At 51.2% G+C, this 26,691-nt stretch overlaps 2 protein-coding genes across 2 annotated transcripts; both read right to left on the bottom strand.

The window, feature by feature from the left end:
* Positions 1–6,186: 6,186 nt before the first annotated feature.
* Positions 6,187–11,180, bottom strand: LOC108550558 (L-lactate dehydrogenase A-like 6A). Its single transcript, XM_017904309.1, has 6 exons — positions 11,019–11,180; positions 7,242–7,359; positions 6,990–7,163; positions 6,735–6,908; positions 6,423–6,664; positions 6,187–6,363 (listed from the first exon to the last, which is right to left on the bottom strand). Exons 1-6 carry the CDS (start codon positions 11,178–11,180, stop codon positions 6,187–6,189), a joined length of 1,047 nt encoding a protein of 348 aa, XP_017759798.1.
* Positions 11,181–13,295: 2,115 nt separating this feature from the next.
* On the bottom strand, positions 13,296–17,952 carry LOC108550557 (L-lactate dehydrogenase). Its single transcript, XM_017904307.1, has 7 exons — positions 17,865–17,952; positions 17,127–17,422; positions 16,936–17,053; positions 14,031–14,369; positions 13,853–13,970; positions 13,652–13,775; positions 13,296–13,505 (listed from the first exon to the last, which is right to left on the bottom strand). The coding sequence occupies exons 1-7, from the start codon at positions 17,950–17,952 to the stop codon at positions 13,296–13,298; spliced, it is 1,293 nt and encodes a 430-aa protein (XP_017759796.1).
* Between the last annotated feature and the right edge of the window lie 8,739 nt (positions 17,953–26,691).

Genomic DNA, 26,691 nt, shown 5'->3' with positions numbered 1-26,691 from the left:
GAAAGATTGATATTACGAACGGAGAAATTAATTACGTCAGAGTATCCGCGCGATGATAGACGAATTGGGCAAAAGAAAATTGAAAATTTAAATAAAGGAAAAATTTGTCCCAGTTTTATTTCTCTCGGATTAATTTCAATTTAATAGTTCTCCGAAGTTTCTCGATTTTTCAAATTCGATCACGATCGGTCGATCGGTTTCTAAAGTTTCGAAAATTCACCGCGATAATGTGACCCCCGTAGGGTAAAACGATTCGTACGTTTCCCTTATTCAATTTGCTATCAGCCGCGGCGATCCGATGACGCGGAGCGCGCTTTAAACTAGCGAGCACTTATTACGATAACGAAATCGCTCGCGGGTTGAATAATTTCCACGTTCTTATTTAATTTAACATCGCAACAAGTAAACAGCGTGGACTATACTTTGCCCGGATAACGGAAACCCCTGGGGCTGAATAATTCCTACTTCTCTGGCCTCTTCGATTTAAAATCGTTGTACGCGAACGAAAATAAACATAATTACCGGTAATCACGCGTCGAGTGCCATTGAGTGTCTGCGAAAGAATGGCGGCCGATTATCTCTATCCGCGGTTATGTTTAACCATTACACACGGGTGGTCGATCGCTGGCGAGAGCAGCGTTAAAAGGTGCATTCACGCGTGCAAAGAAATAGAGAAGTAGGCACGGTGGTAGAGAAAGGGTGTAGATGCCGCTGGTGAACTCGACAAGTGATTCCCCGTAACTATAAATAAATGCCGCTTGGACGGGTTCCTTGGCTCGTAAATCTGAAATCGGGGCATAATCGGCGTGCAATCTGGAATCTGCCGCGGATAGGGTTCTCGCGATCCAGCGCGGCGAGTCCACGCTCGATCACCCTTTTATCCATGACTTACCGTGGACGGTAAGGCGGGATCCGACCGTTCGCGATCGGTAATCCAGGATCCTGCGATAAATCAGCCGCGTGGTCGATGCCCGCGCGCACACCGATCTAGCGCGGAGAAATTATTCCGCTGGAATTACCACCCCTGGCCTTATTATCTCGCCAATTCCGCCACGGCACGAGATCCGTACTGGTTATAAACATTGTTCCACGTTGAGTCGACGGAAAGCCGGATACCGATAACCGGGAGGAAACAACACCGAGGACGGTTATCTCTCCGCAACGCTGGATGGAGATAACGCGACGCGCGAGATTACGCTTTCCGCCGATTCGATAAGAATTCGGAAACTCGAAGAGCGGCGGAGTTACCGGATTTCTTTCCCGTGGAAAAATATGAAAGCCAGGCGCGATTAGGTGGCTTCGGGGAGCAGTTGGCGCTATCACGCGAGTGTTCTGCAATTTATTGTAAAAACCGACTATCGTTGAACCTCGATTGACCGGTACAGAAGGTCCTAAGTACGAGATTATCCGTCTACGCGTTATCACGAGACTTTGGCAATAGGTTTTCGTCCATCGTGTAAAGTTCAATAACGGAAAGCAGATAAATCCGCGCCAAGTTGAACGAACTGCCTTTGTGTTTCCTCATCGGTTAAAGGTTAAGGTATGAAATCCGTTACGTCGATGAAGAACGGATTAATCGCTGTTTTTCGCCACTGAGACTTGCCCTTTTTCCGATACAGCGATACCGATAGGTTTCAACTTCCTCTACCGATAGTCACGTATCGTATTAGGGGATGCGTCTGCGCTCCCCTCGTGCCCACGGTGCATTACTTCCAGAGATAATTACCTTCGTGTATTTATAGGAATTCGATTACCCGCCGATTTTTTACCTATGCTTGCCGAGGTATTGCGCAATCGCAGAAATTCACGCCGATTACCTTCGCCGACGTTGGATCGATAATCTGCGAGATATCCGCTGATCTCGGCGTATCTAACCTCCGGTCACTTATCTCGGCGTATAATTTCGCCGAACGCGATAAAAATCGCTCGCGTTCCTCCGATCGACCGGCAATCCTATCGAACGTATACTCGTTCCGATTCGACGGCAGGTGCGAACTATTTAACCACTCGATACGATACCGAAGGTCCGTTTCAATAAATCTTAATTAATTTCTCGATAGAGAATCTGGCCGCTGTATCCGATTAAAGGTATCCACGGGCGCAACCGGTCGCGAATAATTTTCCGCGCGCTCCCGCCTGCCGGTTCCGTTTTATCGCGCGTACAAGTGTAACGAGAAACGAGTTTCGCGGCCGAAACACGAAAGCACGGATCGGGACAGGGATCGGTTTCGGACAATCGGCCGGTATTGGCGTGATTTTGCGCCATTAATCTTGCCTCGACAATTAACCGGCTGCAGGGCTAACGCAATGGCCGGCTATTAATTACAATCAACGCTATCTCACGCACACGGCCCCGATACGACGTTTAATCTCGGGCCCGTAGGAAACTTTCGTTCGCCGAATTCGTATCGGCGATTTTTCGCCTAATAGCTTATAGATCGCGTCGATATTTCAAAATTCGCCAGGGTTTCCATTCGTTTCGCCAGCTAATCCGAAATTAGTTCGTTCCCCTCGATAAAGTCGCGTCCTCGAGGAAGGCGGGAAAGAAGGGAACCGAGATTCAGGTGCGACGCGAGATCACCCTAAGCCCTGTCTGCGACTCGCTTCTCTGGGTTCACGTCGTACCCGACAGATGCCGTGGTTATGAGGATTTTTTCTCGGCGTGCCTTCGCGCTGGAATTTTTGAAATATTTTTTGTTTTATTTTTTCAAATTCGCGCAATTTTGCACGGCGATTTATTATCTTCGAAATGGACGGAAGCGGTATTAATAATTCTCGTGTCTTCGCGACCCCGAGTAAGGGGTAAAAACTCGTATCCCCCGATACGAAGCAGCCGTTTCGAAAAGACAGGTCGCGACGTTAAACGCTTACCTGGAATATTTGTCACAGGGCGTGCACGCAGTACATAACTGTCGCAGTTATTATGAATTACGGCTCGTTTTCTCCGCGACCCGATACCATATATTTGATTTAATGAGGTAACAAGTGCACCCAGACCCATAGCAAGAACCCGAACAGGTGATTAATCTCAGCCTGATTTCTACCCGAGTGCCCTGCCTGGACGTGTCCTACTTTGTTTAAAGTGACATCTATTTCAAAGTAACAGCGTCTTCGATCGTTAAACCTCGTCTGGATGCTGGAACCTAACCGTTTTACCCTGTTTCCCATCGGCGGTAAATTAATCTTCCATCTACGGGTCGCCGTATTCCCGCATTCTCAGCGATACCACCTCGCGGATTCCGTTTCATCGATCAACGCGTTAATCAGAGCTTTCTGCAGTGTATCCAAGAAATTTCAAGGACGTTAACCCCTTGCCATAGGATTTAAGATTCAACGGCATGGTCCCAAAACGTAACAAACCATGGGCGTGACACGCGGTGTTCACATTTGGCCCGGCCGGCGTGCCACGTGCCAGACCCGTGATAGTCACTATTGACCCGATCGATGTACCACGGGTCAGACTCGTGATAATCAGTTTCGGCGCGAAAACCTGACCACGAGCCTCAGACGTGGTTATTCGAGCAAGCGAAAGTATACAGCGATTTATATCGCATCTAATAAAAACGATAAATGAATTACAACGTCCGAAACATCCATAGTCTCGTTATCGATGATAACCTGGGATTATAAAGAGTAAAAAGAATCAGAGTACCTAGGATTAAATAAAGTACACTGTTCAGATACAACGATTCTAGTGTTCCACGGATTAAGGAAGTAACACGCGCAGTTGTTTAGTTTCTTCTGGTAATTTTCTGAAATTACCCAACTGCCGATCGTGCCTATAACCCCGAGCTGGAACGAGTTAATTCGTCATTCCGAGTTAAAACGTGTTTCTATGCGCGAAATGTATTCGGAAGCTAACTCAGCGAAACGTCGGAGGAATCCGAATTAGAGATCTCGAGGTAACGAGGATGGAATCCCTTTTCCGTACTATCGACTTCTTGCCTGGCATTGGCTCGGACCCATTCTATCCGGGGGATTAGTCACGCGCGTAGAGTTCCCGCGGGCTGTGAACCGAGCGATTGATTCACGTGCTCGGCGGGCCGGGGGAACCAGGAAGGATAAGGCGGTAAAAAGTGTCGGAAGAACGGGGAGCAAGAAAGAGAGAAGAGAACGGCGGTACCCTGCGCTAATGCACGTGGAGGGAGGAGGAGGTGGAGGTCGGAGGGGCTCGGGTCCGTTGATTAGCGGATATCTTAATTACCGATTGGCCGCGCGGACTAATTAAATCGTAACTCAATCAAGGGCCGACCTGGCCCCCACGGTGCCCCACGGTGCCCCGCGTGGCCGCACCGCGGTTTTACGACGGCGTCCGAATGCTTTAAGATCTGCCGTGCGCGTACGTGTCGTGCTCGCTGCATAAATGATCCGAACGCATCGGATATTGCACTGTGCGAGGGCCACGGACAGTGTTCCCTCGGCCTCCGGCCACTCTCTCCTCTTCGTCCTCCTTTTTACTCCTACACGTGTCCCTTTTTCTCATCGCACAGCCGCCGTCTCCTCCTCCGCTCGTGGTGAACCGAACCGCTGCTCGGACCGGCGGGGCATTATGTCGGGACGAAATAAAAAGTACAGTAATTAGTAGTACCTACCGCGGTGTTCCCCAGGTGAACGATGTCCTCCGGATCCTCCTTCTTTTTCGCCCGTGTTCCACCGACATGGGTCGGATCGTGAATTTTCCTCGCGCGTCTCGCCGCCATACTAACCGCCGCCTGGCCGTCGCGGCCGATCGAAACGGATAGACTCGCGAATAAACGAGAGGTTGGAGCGAGTTGGGTACTCCCGGCGAATAAAACAGGACGATCACGCTGCACGATGGTAGTCGAATAATGGGACTCGGACGTGGCGAACGAATAGAGCCGGGGGTTGAAGGGGGCTGCACGTGGACGTACGGAATCGTGTCATTAGATCCGTAATCGCGCGGCGCGGTATAAATTATGTACTCGGGACGCGTCATCGAGATAATACAGAAAAATGGCTTCGGCTGAGAGGAAGCCGAGGTGCCTCGGAGATGAAGACGTTGTCGTGCTCCCCGTCGTTATTGGTGTGGCTTCCAGCCGCAGGAAACCCCTCGTGGGCCCCCTATTTCTCTCTTTTTCCCCACTCTGCCGTAACGCACATTCGTTAGCATGGATAATGAATCACCGGCGCGTCCCCGTGCCCCTGTCGCGCGGTAGGACGAAGGAAGAATTCGCTGGTGGTTGGCCGTCGCGACGACAACGAGCCGCGGTTACATTATAGGCCTCTTCGCGTTTGGTACCGTGTCCCGACGCTTTCGGGGATACGAATCGTGAAACGGGGCGGGAAAGGGGGCCCGGGGGGCCATTAAAAGCAGCGGGTACCTGCTTCGCCACGCTCGCGTCTCTGTTTCACGCGCTTTTTCCAACCGAGTTGACCGGTTGCTCGACGAAATTTCGACTCTGTAATCGTGGTAATGAATCACCGTCGATTATTTCGTAAGGGGCTTATATACCGGCGACAACGATGCCTCGCTGAATTCCATGAATAAATTTTCTTCTTCTGGTCATCTGTACCTAAGTAGGGACCGTTGTCGGATTCGTTATTGAACACGGGTGTCCCTACCCATTCGGAGGACGACTTTATCGGCCAGAGAGGCGCAGAGCGGCGCAGAGCGGCGCAGTTCGGCGGCAGCGTCGGTAGCGTCCACGCGAGGATACGTCCCACCGATGCTGCAGCCTGACACAGACAAAACGCCGGTATCGGTGAACGCGAATTTTATAACAGATTGCCGTATCGTTGACCATCGCGGCCTCGAAACTGGCGTTCTTTATGTTTGTAATAGCGATCGTTTTATCATGACCGGTCGCCGTTGGCGGAACGGTTAACCGCTCCGTACGTCGGCCAATTAATTATCGCCGGTCTACATTAATCTCGGCAAATTGGCCGAAATCGTCCGAGTGGCGCGCGCGCGTGCGATTTATAGCGCCTCCCCTATTCATCGGTTGCCGGAGAAAAAGAGCAAGAAATACGGTTCGTAAAACAAACGCTCTCTTCATGGTCGTGGACCGAGCTGCGGCCTAAAACTAATCTCCCAGTGCCACCCGCGACGTCGCTTCTCGTGGAACCCGGCAAAACGCACCTGTTAGTCCGAGGAAACGATTCCTCGCATGGTCGGGTGATCGATTAATAGAAATATTACACGGGACTAAAGGGACGGTGAAAGATTTATTCCAGATCCTGAAGAATCGATTTTTGAGTCTCGTAGATGGTTCGACAGGACGCTTCCGTTTGTTCTTGCTCCTCAGGCGTGTACGTGTGACGAAGCAGCGTTTCTATGCCGTTTCTACCGACGATACAGGGTAGGGACATGTACACGTCCTTTTCCAGACCGTGTCGACAACCCTGCAAGCGATCGTGGACGTTGACCGTGCGAAATCGAGGAAACTCGGTCGAGTAGCTACCTTCAGATACGTGGACACCGTCATGCACACGCAGGTGTTTCGTACGACGGCGTCTACCACCTCTGCAGCGCAGATACCGATACCCCAGCAGCGATAGCCCTTCCTCGAGATAAGGTCGTTGTCGCAGTCGATTACCTTCGCGTGCAGTTCGCCCCACGATTCTGGATCCGATTTCGTACCGATGTCCTTGTTGATGTCCTTCAGTTTTATCCCCATCACCGTCACGGCCGACCAAATGGGCACTGCTCGTCGCCGTTTAAAGAGGTTTTAAGCTTCGGTTAGAGCGAACGTTACTCGGTTGTCATGCTTTACCGGACGTGGGCCCGTTTTCGCAAATTACGGCGGCCTGCACCGAGCTCGCCGAAATTCCAAGCTTCTGCGCGATGAAGTACTGAAACCTACAGCTGTCCAGGAACGTTCCCAGTCCCAGGACGCGGTGCGGCGGGAAGCCCGAGAGCTTCATGGCAGCGTACGACAGTATGTCCACTAGAACGCGACGAGACAACGCGTGGTTCCACGACATGCGATGTTCGAGATATCGGAAGGGTGTCTGGATATAAGGTATACCTGGCGCCGTCACGATCAGGAGCACACTGTTCGGCGCATACTTGCAGACCTTCGGAATCACGTTCTTGAAGGTGCTCAAATTCTGCTCCAACAGGGTGTTCGCGTCCAGATTGTTCTGGGGTCTATCGCCCACGGTGATCACGCACACCGCCGCGTCCCTGGCCATGGTGTACTCTGCGATGATCCCAAGGGGTTGACGAAAAGGTCGTGACTTTGTTCGACGATCTCGCGTAGCATAAAGCTTGTCCTCACCTTTGGTGCCTATGATCTTCGGGTTGCCCAGGTACGCGGCCGCGTGGCTGATGTCTTCCGCCTCTGCTTTCGCCAGTTCCTCGTTCGAGTCTATGAACACCACCTCCGAGGCTAGTTTCTGCAACGCGGAGTACCGGGCAGATTATAAAGAGTAATTAACGGTAACTAGCCGACGGCCGGAGTTATTACGCACTCGAAATCGTTACGCAATCAAGACCCCCGGGAATCGCATTAAGAGTATACGTGGTCGCGCGCGCGCGATCGATCGCGCCATTCGAGCGATCCCTTAATGCGAAGGATCGTTAGGGTCTGATCGTCTCTTCGCTCGAGCGAGACCAGGTACTCGCGAGCGTACAGGACCACTTTGTCGGCGTTCGCTCGTGATCCAGCCTCTCTTCCCTTTTGCCCAAGTTACGTAACGCCAGTTTTATGGAACTAGGGGATTCTGCTGCGTTCCTAGACAATTATCGTACCCGGTGTTTAGAGGGACCCCGTTGCTCTTTCGACCCGTCGAACGTCTCGATTCCGTCTTCCAGCGGATTTACGCGGAAATGGAGAGACAATCTCGACACGGAGACGATGCAAGCGCGACACGTTGCGTTGACTATTCTGACGCTAGGATCGTGGGCCCGAAAAAGAAAAGAGGTATCAGAGGGTTCGGAACGTGAAAGGAGCGAGCGTGAAATAATTGATCGCGCATCAGGAACGTTCCCCGGGGCGATTACGTATTTGTCAAAATCTCGTTTCCTGCCGGTAATTGATGTTCCTCTATCGTCTAACGTCTATAATTTCGTGTGGAAATTTTTTCAGCGACACCCCGGGCATCAATCGTCGCGCGTTTTTAACCCGGTAATTTCTCTTAATCACGGTCTAATTCGTCCGGTTGAATAATAGGTGTATCGGTGTGGGACGTGCAGGTTTTTTCGTAGCGAATAGCCGGGAAGCTTACGCCGCGGTGCACGCTCCTTCGCTTTCGCTTCCGCGCCAGCAGATGGACACATTTTTCTCTGACAGATGGTGCTTTCACACGTTAAGACAAACCCGCGGCTACCAACAGAAACGGCTTCTTAATATATTACGTTACGCCCTTGTGCTTCCAATCTGTTATTGTACACCGCTTAATCACCATACTTCATCAAGCATGACTTCCGCGGCATGCATAATATCGCAGCTGATGAAGTTTCCTCGCCGTCCCAACGGCGTCTTCCTCCCTTCTTCTTTCTCCTCTCTCGTTTCATCTTTCTCCATCTTTTTTTCCACCCGGCTCGTCGTCTTCCTCTTCCTCTTGCCGCCACGTGTAATACCCACACGTATCGCGCGACGATATTCAGCGGTAATTAACTCACAAAAGGGCCTCCTCCGCCGTGTGTATTTTGTAACGAGATTTTTAATGACGCATGACCGTGGACAACGGCGTCGATTCCCTCGTTCGAAGCTCGAGTAATTTGCATTCGATGGAGCAAAACCGACCCCCCAACTTTGCTCTTTCCTTTCCATCCCTCGCGGATTCTCATGTGGTTCCAGTTACTTAGCCGAGCCGAGTTTCACCCTTGGTCACCCTGCTCGATTCCGCTTCAGGGAAGCGCGCAGCTGATCACAGGACACCGTCGGTGTGATACTCGATCCGTCACGCGGTTTATTATGCTTCCGCTGGATCGTCTTCGCCATTATTCTAGCCGGTCTAATTTGGCCGTAAACAATGCCAGTTTAACGCCCGGCCGTGACACGAACGATCCAACTATTTCTACCCTCTCTTTCTCTCTCGATCGTCGATACGTAACAGCGTTCGTAACTGGAAATGAAATATGGCGCAAGCAGCATAAAGCTCTTCACCGTCAGCACCGAGCCGCGAGATGGTTTGTACGATTTAATGCGGCCCGACGGACATGACACGTAACAACGGGTCGAGGAGCGACGAGAACAAGAAGAAGACAAACGTCTTATGCAAGCACTACCGAGTCGAGCTGGGCGTATAGCGGACTCGCAAGGTGGACAGTAAGCCGTGGAGATGGTACTGGAACGCTGGTACCTCGCGATCATCTCGTTGATGCGATCTGCGGAGCCAGGACCGGTGGAACGGCCGCATGATTCGCTACCTTTCCCATCTTCTTATTCCTTCTCACCTTCTCCTCTCCTCCCTCTGTCCTCTCGCAACGATACTCCGCACTCGACGATCGCCTCGTCACGCGTTCGCGGTGACCGGTATCGAGCATTTCGGCTCACGTTAACGAGTTCGATGGCTCTCGAGAGGTTCCTCCGTTCCTTCCTTTCGCGAACGTGGAAAATTACGTTTGCGGAATCGTGGTTACGCGATCGTGACGACAGAGCGAAATAGCAGCGAACGGGGACCGTGATCGGTATTAGGGACACTGCACGCGCGTATCGCGTGGTTGCTCCACGAGCGTGGTATAACGACAGTCGGGTCCGCCCCTTACGTCCAGCAAGCGCGGCCTTCATTGTTTGCCCTCGTAACGATCCACGGAAACCGAAACCCGGTATTAGTCGCCCACGTTCATTATCTCCTACCGGAATGTGGCCAGCGCACCGATTACCAGCGGGTCGCCCTTCCCTCGCCGGTTCACCCTCTTTCAACGCGGCCTTCGCGTCCCACGGAGGCTCGTCGTTGTCCGTGCAGCCATTACTCGCCGAGGTATTTGTTTAATTCGGGTCACTCGTTCGATTAACCGGGCCGGGCCGGCCTTGTTAACCGTACGAGAAGAATATGAAATGTTACAGTCGGTGGAGCAACGAAACGATTCGTAATGACAGCCACGTCCCGTAAGAACGGTGGAATCCGACATCGACAAAGGGAGGCCACCTTGCCAATTTCGCTTAAACTGCCGCTTCCGCGGTCGAGGGAGGCGAAGGTCTCCTCCCGTGCACGCACGGGGGAAGATAAAAGGAAAACGAGAACCCTCGGATGAGCGAACGCGATAAAGGGTTGGGTGTCCCCGCGGACGGGGTATGGATTTCAGCTTTCCTGCTCTGGTGACTAGCATAAATCAGCGCCACGGCGATCCTGCGGGGGCGTCCGACGTGTAAATGCTCGCGTTACGATCCGATAACGAGCGAAAGGAAGCACGTTCCTCCTCTACCCCTCTTCCCTCTTCATTCCGCTTTTACCATCCAATCTCTATCTCTCTCTCCCTCTTTCTGCTTCTTCCCGTCGTCGAATTCCCTCTTCTGCTCGTTCGCGGATCCCCATTTGCATAATATCCCTTTTTGATCCCGGCACACTAACGAGCCTACATTCAGCCCTGCTTCCCCGCTTAAATGCACGTATGCGAGCGCACACGCTCACCCGGGGCATTCCTTTCACTCCTCGCCCTTTGTCCACCCAAGGTAGAAACGTATCCTTAGACCACTCGACTACCGCCACGATCATTCCCTTCGGATACGAATACAAATACGAATCCACCGCTCTACCGTAGAGCCCCCTCCGAGAGTCGAGGATTCGCATGACGCCATCATCCCTCTCTTCGATGTCGCCACCCCTATGCCCAGTTCTTCCAACCTATTCTTCGCTGATAACGAGACGAAGCGTTTGCCATCATTGTCTAAATTCACGGATGTTTTATCAAAGTCGAATCTTTTCCTCGGCTTATCGCGGAATGGTGTTTTCGTGAACAAGTGGGATTAGTATCTCGGACGAATAATCGAGATATCGGAGAGTTAATTTGATTCGCGATGATGTCGAGATTTAGAGATACGAGTGTCGATCTATATAATTGGGAGACGGTGAACGGTTAGGTTAGAGATACGAGATATCTGACGGACCTTGAAGAGAATCGCCACTCCGACGGCCACGCCGGTGTAGCCGCTACCGACGATGGCGATTTTAACGCGATGGCCGTCCACGAAATCCTCCGGCTGCTTGCTGAGCAGGAACGTGGTGGTGTTGTAGGCGGTGTCGGGTAACTTCTTCTTGGGCACGGCCATCGTCAACGAATCCGATACTCGCGACTCAGGTGTAGCATCCCGAGGGGCGAAAATAGGTCAGGAACCCGGGGTATCGCTGCAACGATCCGCGGATTTCCCCTCCATCGGGGGTCAAACAACGAAACTGACAGCGAAACGTCGCATCGTTCGGGCCGAAGTTGCCCCGAGCTTCGCGATTATCGACTCAGTCGACGTTGATCGAAAAACTCGCGAAAGGTGGTCCGCGAGAAATTACTTTTCGAATTTCTTCATCGTTGGACAGCTGTCGAATCGAAACGCAGATGGGGTACGCCATTACCAAAGGCGTATGCGAATTTTAATTTCCGCTTTACCGGTTGCACGAGCAGAGTTTTTCGTCGGATACTTGGGATCTACTTACTCGCCGCACCGGGCTGCAGCACGAATATTAAATTGCTAATTGAACATCGCTCACCGTATTAACTTCCTTCCTCTCCCGCCACGCTACTACCGGATGTAGGTACTCGAGAGTCGAGTTGGTTACCTGAGTTGCCTTTAATCTTTCCACGAATAGCCCGACGAACAGTGCGAAGCAACAATACAATTATGATAAGTAATACGTTATTTCTTCCTCCCCCGTCGCGTTATTACCGGATGTACTCGAGAGGGTGCCGAGTAATTATCTCAGCTCTCTTCAATCGTGCCACGGATAATTCGATAGAAGGCGCGAAACAAAAATATTATCGCGATAAATCGTAACAAATTTATCAACGCTTGTGTAACACGTTGACTGCCACGCGCATTTTACGTGGTTTGCCCATGGCGCCAACATGAATATTTTATTATGCGATGCATATTATGTTGAAATATTATTTACAGCAGATAAGGTGAGTTGTATAATCGCGTTTAATGTATTTTTCGTGGTGGGGGTCACCGGTGACCCCCGCGGCGCTGTAGACCATTTTTGCCATTATCAATTGTTTAAAAAGCAACTCGAAAAAATATTTCAATTCCCGATTTTAGGATGAAGTTAGCGATGTATTTAGTGAAATGTTCCGATGACGAAGATTGCATTTCATCGAGCAATTACGTACAGAAAAAACGTCGGCGCGAATTTAAAGAGAAACCTGGAAGTGTGCGAAATGTAAGGCGATTTTGCAAAGTGTGCTATGAAAATAATTCAAATCAGCTAGGAAGAATGAGAGCAAAGAATTGCACTAAAAAAGTGGCGACATATCGTGTCGACTGTTTTGGTTCACCTTTTCTTTGTATAAATAAAATTATTTTTGCATGTCCTTTATGGCATTAATTTCTTCGAACCATTATAGTAACAATGGTACTATTTAAAAATTTATCGGTATCGGTATTTACTCTAATTATGTATTTTTACTAATGGTCGCGTCGCCGGTTACCGGTGGCCCCCATGGCAGTCAACGTGTTAAAATAGTATTTCGATACTCTCCCTTCGTCGCGGTGTTACCGGATGTACTCGAGAGAGCGTTGAATATTCTACCTAATTCGTCCTTATCGTTTTCTCCAATAACCCCTGACGAACAACGAGAAACGATAACAGCGACGATGCAGTAGCGAGTTGCGATAAATCGTAACCACGATTATCCGAACAAGGTTTCAACGTGTTTCCCTCTCCTCGCGCTAATGCAGGATGTTCTCGAACGGCCATTGAGTAATTGCCAAGACCCTCCGTGATCTTCGAATAACTCGATACACAAGGCGAAATAAAAATACACCGTGATAATTTATAACGAATCGCGTCCACCGCTGTCCGTAAATCGTTCCGAACATTTCCCCGGCGATACATCGCGTCGCGTGATCGACGCTGGATGATCCATCGACAGACGCCACAAACGGCTCATAATACGACACAAAGTACACGGACGACGACCGGTCGTTGGCGAGAGACGCGATAGTTTTCTAGGAAGTCAATTCCTGCACTGTCATTTATTACGCCGATCGGGTACGAGTACAGAGAACCGGTCGCCAGGTGCGCGCGTTCGTTATTGATGAAGACGCCTTCTAAAACGCAGCTTCCTCCGCCTGGAACTCGCGCGCTCGCCGCGTAATTTCCGGTAGTCCAACGGGCCGCGACCACCGCGTCGCGTTCCTCTTCTCCTCGTCACTCTTCGTCCCTATCGTTTCTCACTGCTCCGTCTCCCCGTTCGTCTCGTTGTTCGTCTCCTGCAGGATGCCGCACTCCCGCAAAACGCCTCGAATACTGTCAGCGCACGCCTGCACCGCGGACTTTTCCTGTTCCGATAGCTTCTGTCGCACGGTGCAGTACACACCCTCCCGGCCGATCACGCAGGGTACAGACATGTACACGTCCTTGTCCGTGCCGTGGGCGCAGCTCTGTGGACGGTGATTCCCTTCTGTCAAACTTTCTCATGCTCGACGAAATGGAAAATGCGAGAAAGATCGCGAGCGAAGGGATACGAATAGCTAGGAAGGGGTAGTTCCTAGTGTATATACTTAAAAATTGTAAAAATCGGACTCACGAGAATATGCGTGGACGCCGGAAGCACGACTTTGGTGTTTCTAACAATGGCGTCGACGATCTCCGCGGTGGAGATAGCGACGCCCCAACAGCACGATCCTTTCTTCTCCTCTAGTTCCTTGCCTCTGAAACGTGCACGCGGAAATTAGATCTAAACGATCTCGAGGAACGAGGGATCATCCAGCTCGGAACGATCGCTCACACGTTCTTCACGTTGTCCGTGATTTCGGACCACTTCTCGGGGTCGTCCGGCTCGCCTATTCTAGGGTTTATGTCTCGAAGCTTTATTCCGCCTACGTTCATGCTCGACCATATAGGAACTACGACAGAAACGGCGTTCAGTGTAGGATAGTTGATCTGTATTAGGTGTATTAGGGTACCAGCCATGTCCCCGTGAGACCCGACCGTCATGCAACTGACGGAGCTTCGCGCCACGTTCAGTCTCCTGCTCACGAAATCCTGGAACCTCGCGCAGTCGACCATGGTGCCGACACCTAGGACACGGTTAGAGGGAAATCCTGACAGTTTCCAGGCGATGTAGGACATCACGTCTGACGGCTGAGTCGCGACCAGCAGGACAGATTTACACGAGAACCTCGCTATAGCCGGGATGATCTTCTTGAAGACCTTCAGGTTGTGCTTCACGTTCGGACTCTCGCCAGGCGTGTTCTCGCGCGTGCAAATTATCACCACAGCGGATTCCTTTACCATGCTGAAGTCTGACGGTTTCGAGCCAAGTCGGTTATTAATCGAACGCAAAGTACAGTGGGATTGGGCTAATTTGATACACGGTACAATGGCCGACGCGTCGGATAATTCGGCACGTATGGCTGTCATGGGGAATCGTATTCGCACGAACAAAGAACTCGTAGCGTGCATCGAATTTGAACAGTTGGCGAATAGATTGCGCTATTACTTTGTCCATTGTCACTGTTACGAATTATTTTCCTCGTTATTCGATCATTAGAGGTAGCCCTGACACCTATAATTTGTCATGTTTCTAATTATTCTCATTTTTACGTTATCGAAGAGTTCCATGTGAAGTTCCATTCGACTTTACAGTCACGTTGGTCTCGCGAGCTAATATTTTGACTAACGTTGCATCGATTGCATCGAAACTCTCAGGCTACAACCGATCGAACCCTCGTTCTTGCCAAAGATCATCTTCTCGTAACGCGTAATACGTATCTCGTCGAATCCTAGTGGAAACGGTAGCGCCAGCATAGAGAAGAAACCTCCAAAATTCGTTTAACTCGCATTCGTCGAATGCTTATGCGAAACACGTCCCACCCGACCCGAGATAAGGGTACCAAAGAAAGGATCGTTAGAAGTCGGGCATCCCTTTCTGGAAATCTTCCCGCTGGAAACATCTCGTTCGGTGATAAAGCCATCGGAAGCTGGTGGAATACAAAACGCAGGCAGGGATCGAACGCGCCTTTTCTCCCTTTTCTTTCCAGCACAGGATTCTCTCTTTTGTCTCGAGAGATGCGCCGATAACCGCGAACGGTACACGCGCATAACGCTGTCAGAGGTAACAAGAAGCAGGGATTTTAGGTAACACCTAAAGCCTCGTGCGACCGTGTATCGCGGTAGAGATACGCTGCTTGGAGATGGCTCCAGCGATAAATTAGTCGGTAAAAACTCGAATCTGTTCTACTTGTTCCTGTAATTGCTACCTCGGACCGGATTGAACGGAAGCTGGGTCGCGAGATGGATAATTTGCGAACGAATCGCTACTCTGGTGGCTGGCAAACGGCGCTAGAACCACTTGGTCGTCTGAACTAAAACTTTCTTCTGTAAGAAGATAGAGGGAGAGCGGTTAGAGAGCGAAATCAGGATTTTAGGATTTTAGGACTCTTTGACGATGCTTCATCGATTGACTGTCACAGGTTGCTCATTGACCCTTTCATTTTCGTGAATGCGACATCTGTGCCCCCTCTTTCGCCTTGTCGTGAAGTCCTGTAACATCTTAGCTAAAGATACACTTGATGCTATTTCGAGTGCCTTACCTATTCGGTGACCCATTTTGCTTATACGTCCCTTCTTTATTTCCCTCAAATTCGAAGCTGAAGATTTACGAGCGAAATAATACAAAATGAAGCCAACTGAGACACGTGTAGCTGCAAATCGTGGCTCACGAAGTCGCGTGGTCAGGCCATCTCGGTAAATTGCCATCTCGGGACGTCGTTTTCACTCGGGACGATCGCGAGAGGAGCAAGCTTTTGTTCCCGAATTCCGGAGCAAGGTGGTATATTTTTTCACCGGCCGAGAGCACGTTTACCGCGCACGGATGACAGAAGGACGGGGCTCGCGCGAGTAACCGGGAACGGCAAAGAGAAAAAGAAATATGTATCGTGGAGTCGATCACGGCCGAGATAAATAAGAGTGGCACGAAATTTACGAGCTGGCCGGTGAAAAGCTCGGGGAAACGCTCGGTCCGTGCGGCCGCGTGTAAGCACGCGGCGATGTAGATGAGCGACGAGATTAAAGGACAGGACCGGGGTAGAGAAGGATCCGGATCTCGGGACTCATGACCGCCGTCACGAAAATTCGTTCCCCCTTTCGGGACTCTGTGTGACCGTTCTTTCTGACCCGTTGCACGTTGACAGAAGGTCCCTTGACGAGCAACCCGATGCGACGGCACTGTCCCTTTAATGCGTTGCCTCCTGATCGCGACCGACGCATCCCTGCCTCTCGATCCATCCATTCCAAGTTTCCGGAATTCGACCTGTCGCGCACTGCATTTATCACCGTTCGCAGACACGAAGAGAAAATTATCGATATAGATTTTGAACTTCCGACTCCGTATTCGTTACCAGGAGATGCTCAGATCCTGAGGATACGATAGAGATCGAGGTAATTGAAAACCTATGTATATAAGAACTACTGTCTCTACCTCGTCTACTTCGAAGATGACAAACGGGAAATTTAAATTTTTGCGAACATAGTTCATTTTTTCTTTGATCGTGCCGCGCGTACATCCACGAAGACTGGAAACATAGGTACGAAGAGCGCATATCAAGTACCTCGGGTACCAAGGCTGGCACGTCACCTCGCAACTGCAATGGCACGAAAGAGAAAGTGTAGCCAACCGCGACATCGTCTCGCAAGGTCTCACTGGTCTGTCATCGAGAAAATTAATAATTTTTCGAGACCCAAAGAGAGAGGACGATCTCTCTCAGACTGAAAGACGTGTCTCGTAGCTCTCGGGTCGATTTCAGTTTCGTTGAAAGTTCAGTTGCTAAAAGTCACTTGGATTGAGATATATAGGAAGCTACGGAGTACCTGACGTGCCAGTTACTAGGGGACATCCCAAAAAAACGCCGACGTGCTGGATATCCTCGGCCTCGGCGGAAGCCTTGTTCGCGTCGTGGTCGATCAGGCAGACCTCGCTGGCCATCCTCTAAAGATCACCGGGAATCAAACGGTTGATCGCGCATCGAGATCCGCGCGCCTCGTTCCGCGCCGATACTAACTCTCATCAGGATCGCGATGGCGCAGGCAATCCCAATCTTGCCTACGCCGACGATCGACACTTTGACGCGATGCGGATAAACGTCGCAGGGTCCCAGCTGGGTCGTTATCAACGCGTTCTTCGTCGTGGTCATGATCGGGGCATCCTCCTGCAACCAGATCCAGCCTCGAGTAACCCGAAGGGTAAGAGGATTCGCAGCGCAACGAGTTACACCAGAGAATGGTCTATTTCGTATTCTAATCACCGAGCTACTATAAAATTCAACGATCGTATAGCTAGATAAGATCCAAGACATAGCTAAGCAATATGGAACTGGTTCATGAATTCTGTAATTCATAATTTTTGTCAGAAAAGGAGAATTTTATTTTTCGTATGTTAGTTTGAAGCAATAGTCCGGTTTTCATCTAAACTGACTAAAATTTTGCAAAAGTTCCAATTATAAAGTATATATAGTATACAGTTAGATTGTAGATTAGTAGATTGAAATCCAGGAAATCCAGGAATCCAGGAAAGGAATATATTCGACCATTTCCAGATCCATTTTCATAAATTACAGAGACCACCGAATTCCCCGAAAATTCCCCAGAAATTCCCCAAAAATTCTGATTTAGCGCACGATTCGTCCCCGCTAATAGCCATCGCATTTTACCGATCGAGCTACTCTAAAAGCGAGCCAATCCCGATAACGAAGAACCCGTTTCCCCCCAACCGATCTATAATCCCTCCGTATCGAACGAACCAATCGAACCCCACGTGTGATCACTCACATCGTCGCAGCCATCCCTGTCGATCTCCACCTCGCTCTTCGCTGCTTCCGCGTCCTCCATGTCGTCTCTAGCCCTGAAATCGAGATCGATCGTTTAATTCGCCGATTTCATCGACACTGTTGTAGATTCAGGGTTATAAAGCACAATGCACATGTATTCAGTGAGATAGTAATTTTAATTAAGGGATATAATACAATTATCGTCCGATGTCTGGAACCATGGTAACGATAAAGTTCGACCGATTTTGTCCAATCATAGCGAAGAATAACGCGGAACTGACTGGTAAGAGTCAAAAAGGAATAAACGCTTGGCCCTAAACGTTACAAGCCTCGATTTATATCGGTTCCAAACGTCGGAGATGTCTTAGGATAAAAGTAATTGTAGGAAAATAATAGGAAGGGATCAGTTCTACCAATAAGGGAAGCGTTTTACTCTACTTGTACCATGATGTTAGAATGGTTAAACTGGTGGGGATTCGGTCCTACAAGTTTCTCAGATGACTTCTTTTCAGAGTATGTATAACGTTGTCTTACCGAATATTAGCCTCTGGCTTACCAGGTAGCTCTCTAATCGGGTGCAAGTAGAGACGTTGCGAGGAATCTGCGCGATCGTCAGCTACTCTTCGCGTTATCGTTACTGGCCGAAGATCGTCGAGGTGGTCGCAGTTCCTTAAGGTCGGTTCGTGCGCCAGGAGGTGAAACGGCAGGTAGAGGAAGGTCGGTATCAGGCGCTCATGCAGATCCGGATCAACCTACGCAGCAACGACGCGGAGTCTCACTCTCGGGTATTTCCAGGCTAATCGCGTTCCCCGTTAGGCGAGAGCGGGTGGCTCGGGCCGAGGAAACCCCGACGCGGAGAATAACGACGGAAGTTATCCGCGCGCTTCGCTGTAAATTAGCCGCAGGTAGTCGCCCCGGGAGCGCAGGTACATCGCGCCGGATTGTTCATATATTTCTGCCGGTACCCACGCGCCGTACCAGCCGGTGTAAAATACATTATTTTCGTGCGTCGATCGCGGAACCACTGTCCACTCCGCTGCGTCTTTATTTACCGGCATCTGGCGGCGATACATTCCGGATAGGTGTATCGGCAGGCTGTAAAAGTTCTCCCGCGAGCATTTTTATCGCGCGGTTTTTAACTCCGTGCATTCGTATGTCCGTTTCGAATGCCGACGAGAGGGGACGGGGCCCGAGGCTAGCGGGAATTACGACCGTCTACGAATAACAATTTCTGGTATTGTTTATCCCCCTGGCCATGTGTACGACGCTCGTCGCGCATTAGTCAATCGATAAGTCGATGTTATCGAACACGGTTTCGTTGCAACAACGCGCCTAGCGCTAGGAAGTGACATTCTTCCGAGGTGGAAGACACCTGTAGCAAGCTACTTGCCAAAAATAAACTCCTCGTCGCAGCGATGCGGGGGCGATACCTTCCCCATCGTTTGATATTTGTGGAGACGACTGATTCTGACCTGTTCTCGCGAATCATTTAGTTCCCTCTGTGACATCGAAAATTAATATCCTTCCACCGAAACGTTCTTTTCGATAGAATCCTTCAACGAGTACAAATTACGTCTTTTTAAACTGTATAGATCTTTATTGAACAGGAGAACTTGTTTTAGACAAAAGACAAAACGCAGGGAAAGGTATCACCCCCACATCGCTAGGATGTAGAGTTGACTTTACTATTTGATTTTACTACAACAGATAATGAGTGGAAAAATGCGTGGTATTATCGTTCAGTTAATCGATGTTATCGAATGCTTCTATATCGAAACTACACAAAGATAACGACGATTGTAAACAAGACAGTTGGATATCGCCGACAAAGTTTGTAAAAAGTCATGATTTTCCACGAGTACGATAGCGATGATATTTATAGCCTCCGCTATTATAATCAGTCGATAGCATCAAAAATTCTGCTTGGATATTTTCATACCGGTAACCTTCAGTTCGGTAAGAAACACTCGAAGTATACCAATGGAGCTGGATAAAAATTATAATTTGAACGATAAGTACGCGGGATACGAGGTATCGACGAATGGATCGATCGATGGTATCGACGTCCCACTGCTCGGATAACCGTTCTCACACTTGGAAGCACTGGTCGCGTCGGGACGGAGACACGTGAAGTTCATCAGACACTTCTCACGTAAGAGTACAGTTTACACGTGCGAGCAATTCGCGTGGACCCGATTCGCCGGCGAACAAAGAGCAACCGAACCCTCGGCGCGAGGCTTTCTCATTTACCTGGGACCCCTTCGATAAATTACGCCCCCTGTTTGCTCGGAGCAGCAGCAGCCGAGGCGTTCCCAGTAGTTGGAGCGTCGCGGGACCTTAACACACATTCGAAGATGGATCTTCCACTCGGTGGGGAAAGAAAGAGGAGGAAGAAGAGGAAGAGGACGAAGAAGAGGAGGAGGAAGAAGAAGGAGAAGAAGAAGAAGCTGGTGGCTTTTTTTCGTACGTGGTCCTCGCGAGGGAGCGCCAGGCCACGCTGTTGCTTCTGCTGCTACACCCCGGACACATTCAATTTTAACGTTAATAATCACCGGGAAAAATGACGGGCTTAAATGCGGCCATTCATCAGCGCCGATCGATATTGCGAATGCGGCTTAACGACGGAGAGATAACATCGGCCGTCCCGGTCCAGAGTTATTGAATCGCGTCAAATAATATACGAGCCAATAATGTATGAATAGTCCTGCAATTATGGGCCCGCGATCGTATCTAAGGGCGCGTTGTAATTTAGTAATCGTTCCTTCTCTCTGGCCACGATGATTCCACCAATATCGGGATAACGTTTCCTCTATTTAGGAAATAGGGGCGCGTTCACCCCCGATTCGGATCTCTTTCGCGTGGATAACCATGCGAGTCCACGTTTCTCGGGGAACTCGATGCCTGGAGTCATCGAAACTCGATAATACGTCTCGCGTAATTCTTCACGAGTCAGCGACGAGGCAATCGTTCGGTAATACTCGCTAGATGGGCTCGGTATCTATCAATTAAACGATCGGTCGGGAACGCCGAGGCGAGGAAGTAATTTAAAGTCCGACGTTTATAGTTAAGCGCGGCAAGTGGGAATGAAACGACCCGCTCCTAGATAATTAATTTTCCGTTTTAATTAATCATCCGCGCGATTTTATCGGCCGGGCTGAGTCAAGTAACAATAACGATCGCGTAAAAGCCAGCCCCTTATCGGCTATCCGGCTCGTTGCATCGGTTGATTTACTATCGGGGATCTATCTGTACCAATTAACGAAACGCTCGACCGACGATGGCTAATTTCCAGCTGGCTGCTCGATAATCCAACAACGGGGAACCGGCGGGCCCCCGTTTATCGCGTGTACTCCATTAAACGGGAGATAGGGAAAAAGAATGCGAAAGATAGGGCTGGCGAGCGACAATAACCGGCCATCGCTGCGGGCGTTTATGATTAATTGGCGCTGCAACTAGCGGACGCTTTTTTAATTAACCGCCACCTCGAAACGTGACAGCGGGAGTGCTGGAATCGGCCGCGATAAAGGCGCGATCGGTCGATAACGATGTCTCCCGAGAGGAGCGCGGAGCGAGATTCAGCTGAGCGAACGGTGCAAACGAGTCGCCTGCGAGAGATAGTCCTTGAAGGTTGGTCGTAAGCAACCGATCTTCTGGTACCCGGGCCCAGTCAACCGATCCAGACACCGGCTCGCGCATGCCTCCGGTGCACAATGCTTGGTAGTACTGCAGCTGATACAAGTATGTTCGCCGTGCAACCGGAATTTTAATTGGCTATTTGTTTGTCCGCTACACTTCGCGGAGCTGCTATTGTCCAGCCTGTGTGCCGGAGAAGAACGATCACCGCTTCTTCCCTTCCCTTCTTTTCCCGACCGTCCACCTCGGACCCAACCGTTTCGCCTTCTTCCAACTCCTCCTTCTCTTTTCACCGGTACCCCCCTTTATCCCACTCGTGGAAAGTATCTTTTCCGTCCAACACAGGAGACTTACTTCCATCCGTCTCCTCTTTTGTCATTTTCTTCGCGATGCTACTCCCCCCGTCGCGTCTAGCCCGTTCGTGGGTCTAGCGCCTCGAGTGAAGTACGATTTTTCGATGCCTCCCTCCCCCGTTTCGAGACGATCCAACGAAGATTAAGACCGGATGAAATTGCAGTTATTACGCCGAGGACCGGACGAGGGCCTGCATGTATAATCCCCCGTCACAATACGTATCGTTTCGCGGTACCACTTATCGAGTCATTAAGCGTTATGCGATGTAATTGCGCGCTTTTTACCGGACCGTTGGTACCGCGACGGACATTAATCATCGATACGATCTTCTTTCGACGCCGCCATTGCGAATGTCTCAATTTACTCGCGCGGAGCGGCGCGAGCGCGGCCGACTTCTCTCCTCGGTCCACCACGGATTTATCTCCGTCGAATCTAATTTCACCACCGCCACCGCCGCCTCCGCCATCGTGGTCGCCGTCGCCGTCGCCTGCGCGGTGAAATACGAATTTAATTCACCCGGCCACCCCCCGCCCCGGTCCCCCGTAGTCGGTAACGCGGCCTAATAAATTAGCGAGCGACAGGTCCGCGATTCGCTTTAATCGGCGACGCAAGAACCGACGCGGACCACTCGTCCGCTGGGTGGCTTGCGCGCGCGCACGAGCGAGCGAGCGAGTAGCCGTTGAAGAGCGACCACTGCCCGAAGCGGGCAGAAGGAACGCCGTGCTTTTTTGCACGCTCCGCAGAACTTATTCCAATTAAAATCGTACCTCTATTTTAGGTCAGCCTGCGGTCCGGCTTGGAATTAAACGGCCGCGCCCGGGCCCGCCGGAGAAAGCCAAATCTGCCAAATAAGCAACGAAACTCGGGGCTTGCGTCGCTTACGCAAGTAAGTGACTCGTGATCGTGACCAGCGGGCTTTTTCTATCGGCGTAATGCGTTTATCTAGATCTGTTTGGATAAATTGCCAGCGTTTCGCTATCTATCAGGTGTAAAGTAATACCGCCGCAGCCGCGGTATCCTCGCGGAGCTTGTAAATAGCGTGGAAATTAGAAAACGCGCAGGATTAACATAATTCCCGACGCGATAGGATGGAAGCGCAGATAAATCCACGAGGCAGCCAAGTAAACTGCCAATTACGAGAACCGCGCGATGCTACGAGAGGATCAGACTCGTAAAAGCCCGCAAACATAAAACTCGCTGTTATATATAAGTTCAGATGCATCGGTGGAGGCTCAATGCCAAAGTGAAACCGCTTCATAAAAGCCACTGTTACGACCAATCGGATAACGTTCCACGACTACGTGTACTTACGCGTCTCTGTCTCGGGGACACGGGAAAAAGAAATAACACGACGCCGATGCAGGCGTAGCCACGCGGATGGACGCGTTCCCCGAACAACATCCCTCGGCTAGCAGTCTCTCTCTCTTCTTCCCTCTGCCGGATCGGACGCATATTCGGACGCGCGTCCAACCATAATTGCAGCGTTTACCTCGTCACTAAAAATCGTCTCGCGTTCTCTCTCGATCTCCCTCCGCGAGACGGGGACCTTGGAGCGGCAGAGTCGTAGGAGGTCGGGACTAGCACCGACGACCCCTGTGGCTCGCTGAAATATCGCGCGGACGCCGGTTCGTTTCGATATTCCTGGCCCCGGGGCCTCGATGAGCGGCGGCGGTGGGACTCGTGGAAGATCGAAGGGGCCGGGGCGCGGGACGCTGGTGGGCCGAGGGTGGCGGAGGGCGGCGAAGAGAGACCTCTCGTTTTATTACACCGTATCGGGAAGGGGCGAGGCCGATGCGCAATTGTTTATGCCCGTGTCCCGCCCTATCGGACGCATCGGATACACTCTCGAATACCTACCACGTATACGCGCGCGGTCCGAACGAAACGTGCTGGCGTGATGCGTGGTACACGCAGAAATGCCCTCGTGTTCCTCCTCCTCGCCAACCCCCGGCCGATCCACCTCTTTGTTTCTTCGTTCGGGCTAAGATTATTAATGGCACGGGCCCCGGCACTCTCCGGTACCCCCGAGTGTCAGTTCCTTGACAATGACGAAGTTTGCACCTCGGGCCCACCTCTTCACCCCGTCCTCTCCACGCATGGAACACGCGTCGCGCGTCTTTGTACCGAGTTTTTGTCCTCCTACGGCCTCTTCTCACGAGAAGCTGTCTTAATGCCTCTGCCAACGTTTTCGAATACGCTTACGCGTCGAATCAGGAATGCGGTAAACACGGCTGGTCCACGGTCCAAGTCCAGACGTTCGAGAAACACGCGCGGAATATCGTCGCGCGCGACAGCGCGGTCACGATAGTCGGGCCGAGTTACGCGCGACTCTAGTTTCGTCCGTAGCTCCGATTCCGTCCGCAACGCAACGCGAGACCAGGCGAACGAATTTATTTCCACGAGTAATTGCACGGTCACGGTTGCCATCGCGAAGCACCAGAAGCAGAGCGCTACAATGACGAGGCAAACAGTGAGTAAACAACGAGTCCCCATTCTTTACCGGGGCCGGCTGCGCGTTCGGGACCAAAACGAGCTTCCGAACCGGACGTGCTAATAAAAGCTCGGTAATGGAGAAGCAAATAGGCGCGGGTAGTCGATTATGCATCGGTCCGATCGCTCGTTCTTGCACCGTAAACGACGATACGAGAACGAGGGGCAGGTGTTTCTAAACGATCATCGTACGATACGGAGAGGTTAGGCGCGCAGCTGTTCCCCAGGCTATATCTGATCACCTGGTGGACCGATTTCGACCCTGATAGCCATCTAGCGAGCAATCCTCGAACCACCCCTCCTTCCGTATCGAACCGGCCAGGTCGTGCCATCTCGCGTTCGCTTCTACCCCGTGGACCTTCCACGCGAGACTTTGGGTCCCTTCCGAAAAGTCCCGACGACCGTAAGCAAGGTCGTTCTCCGCGGGTGGAAGACGCGGAGAGGACGGCCTTGGTCGCGAGTCTAAGCGCGAGTAGCAGTCCTGGTCGTTAGCGGAACGAATCTAGATGGCATCGGAACTGGGCACGGTAATTGGCGCGATAGAGGTCTCTTGGCACGGGGTATGGGCCAGCGGATGAAAGACTAGGAAGTCCAGCGGCGTTCTCGGGGCAATAATTAATACCGCGATTCGAGAATACGACGGGCAACGGCGGAGGCGGTTGGTCCCGAGAGGAATGAAGCGAGTGGCGAAGGAGGGAAGGCGAAAAGGCGGTAGGAGGTGACGGCGAGACGGACGATCGGCGCGCAGGCAGACGAAGGTGTATATACGGAGGAGAGCCGATAAAATCGCGCGAGCTCGAACGCGCGGCTATCTGTGGGCATTGGCCGGCGCCGTCGCGCTGTACGCGCGGTGTACACGCCGCGCTCTACAGCGTCGAGCATCTCTCGCATTTACCCGTCCTTCCACCCCGATTCGTCTCCGCAGCCCGTTTCTTCTCCTCGTCTCTCGCTTTCCGGCCGTGTTCCTTCGCGCGCCAGCTTCGAGTACGGCGCGAAAGAAAATTAATACTCGGTGAGCGCGCCGCCATAAAGCTTCCCCGCGACGCGGTAATTATGTAGGGCCCCGTATTATGCGCCCTTGTCTCGGTCGTGCTCGCTGGCATGCTTTACGAGCTTCCGCGCCTAATAACAAAGGGCCCCGATGCACGACGACAAGTCGAAAACATCCGTGGAATCGCGACGTACCCCCGGTACACCCCCCTTTTCGCGCTGTTCTGACAATAATTCGGTTAACGACGCGTCCTCGAACGCTAGTCGATAGTCCAGGCTTCGAGGCCACGTTGCTGGCGGGAAACTCCGGGACTAATAACGACAAACGAGACGTCAATTACGCGCGTATGCATCGCCATCTCGTTCGATCCGCTTTTACGATCCCGTCACGTCTCGCTTGACATGCCTTTGCGCGTAACTACGAGATCGTGCACGGCTCCAACGCGTGATTATAAACGGTTGCTCATTTTCTAGGTGGACGAGAATGGATTCGTCGGACCTTTCAAGCTGGACAGAGCCGTCACGAGCAAGGAGCACGATGCCTGTCGATGCCTGCCGATGCCAGGAAGCAGCAGTGGACAAGGTAGGAAACGTTTCTCGAAATTTAACGTACAAATACCATACACCGGCGTTAATCTATTCGCCCATAATATCACGTGATAAGGAAATCGGGCCAAACACGAGTAGTGCCTCAACGAGAGCCATAGTCGATAGACAGAGTCGAACGTAAACAGGGTAGGTCAGGCTCGCGCCATGTTTTCCTTAATTTACGCGGATGTTTTTCTGCCTGACAACTCTGGACTCGTCGGTTAGGTGTTATTCTTCGCGTTCGCACGAAACGGCTCGTCGTGCGACCGACTGTGCCGTTGATTATGGCACGCGCCATGGGAACTTAAATCGTAAGGCAGGGGGTTAACGAACTCGTCGGGAAAGTCTGTACGTTCACGCGTTACGACGCTTCGCCTAGTTAAACCGATTGTCGCGTTTAACACGATTATCTCGTCGATAATTGTCACTGTGTTAAGACACGCGTAACAGGTTCCTACTTTGCTTCTCTTCCCTGAAGCGTACTCGGAACGCTTGGCTGTCACAGTCCGCTGACCTATCCCAAAAGCCACTTTGCATTTATACGAGCGTTCGTTGTTGGAGTTTCGTCGACCGATTCGCGCATTTATCAGTTCACCGAAGAAGGAAGACGAGCCCTCTCGCTTGGTCGCGATTACGTGGAACTCGCCTAAGTCGGCTGGCAAGGTAAAAGAGGAGGAGGCGGAGCAGAGAGCAAGCGGAAAAGGAGTGGAAGGTGGAAGAGGATCGAGGCGTACCGAGCAGAAAG

Source organism: Eufriesea mexicana, unplaced genomic scaffold, assembly GCF_001483705.2.
Source record: "Eufriesea mexicana isolate 0111107269 unplaced genomic scaffold, ASM148370v2 scaffold2839, whole genome shotgun sequence".
NCBI lineage: Eukaryota > Metazoa > Arthropoda > Insecta > Hymenoptera > Apidae > Eufriesea > Eufriesea mexicana.
This window is presented reverse-complemented; position numbering and strand designations above follow the sequence as displayed.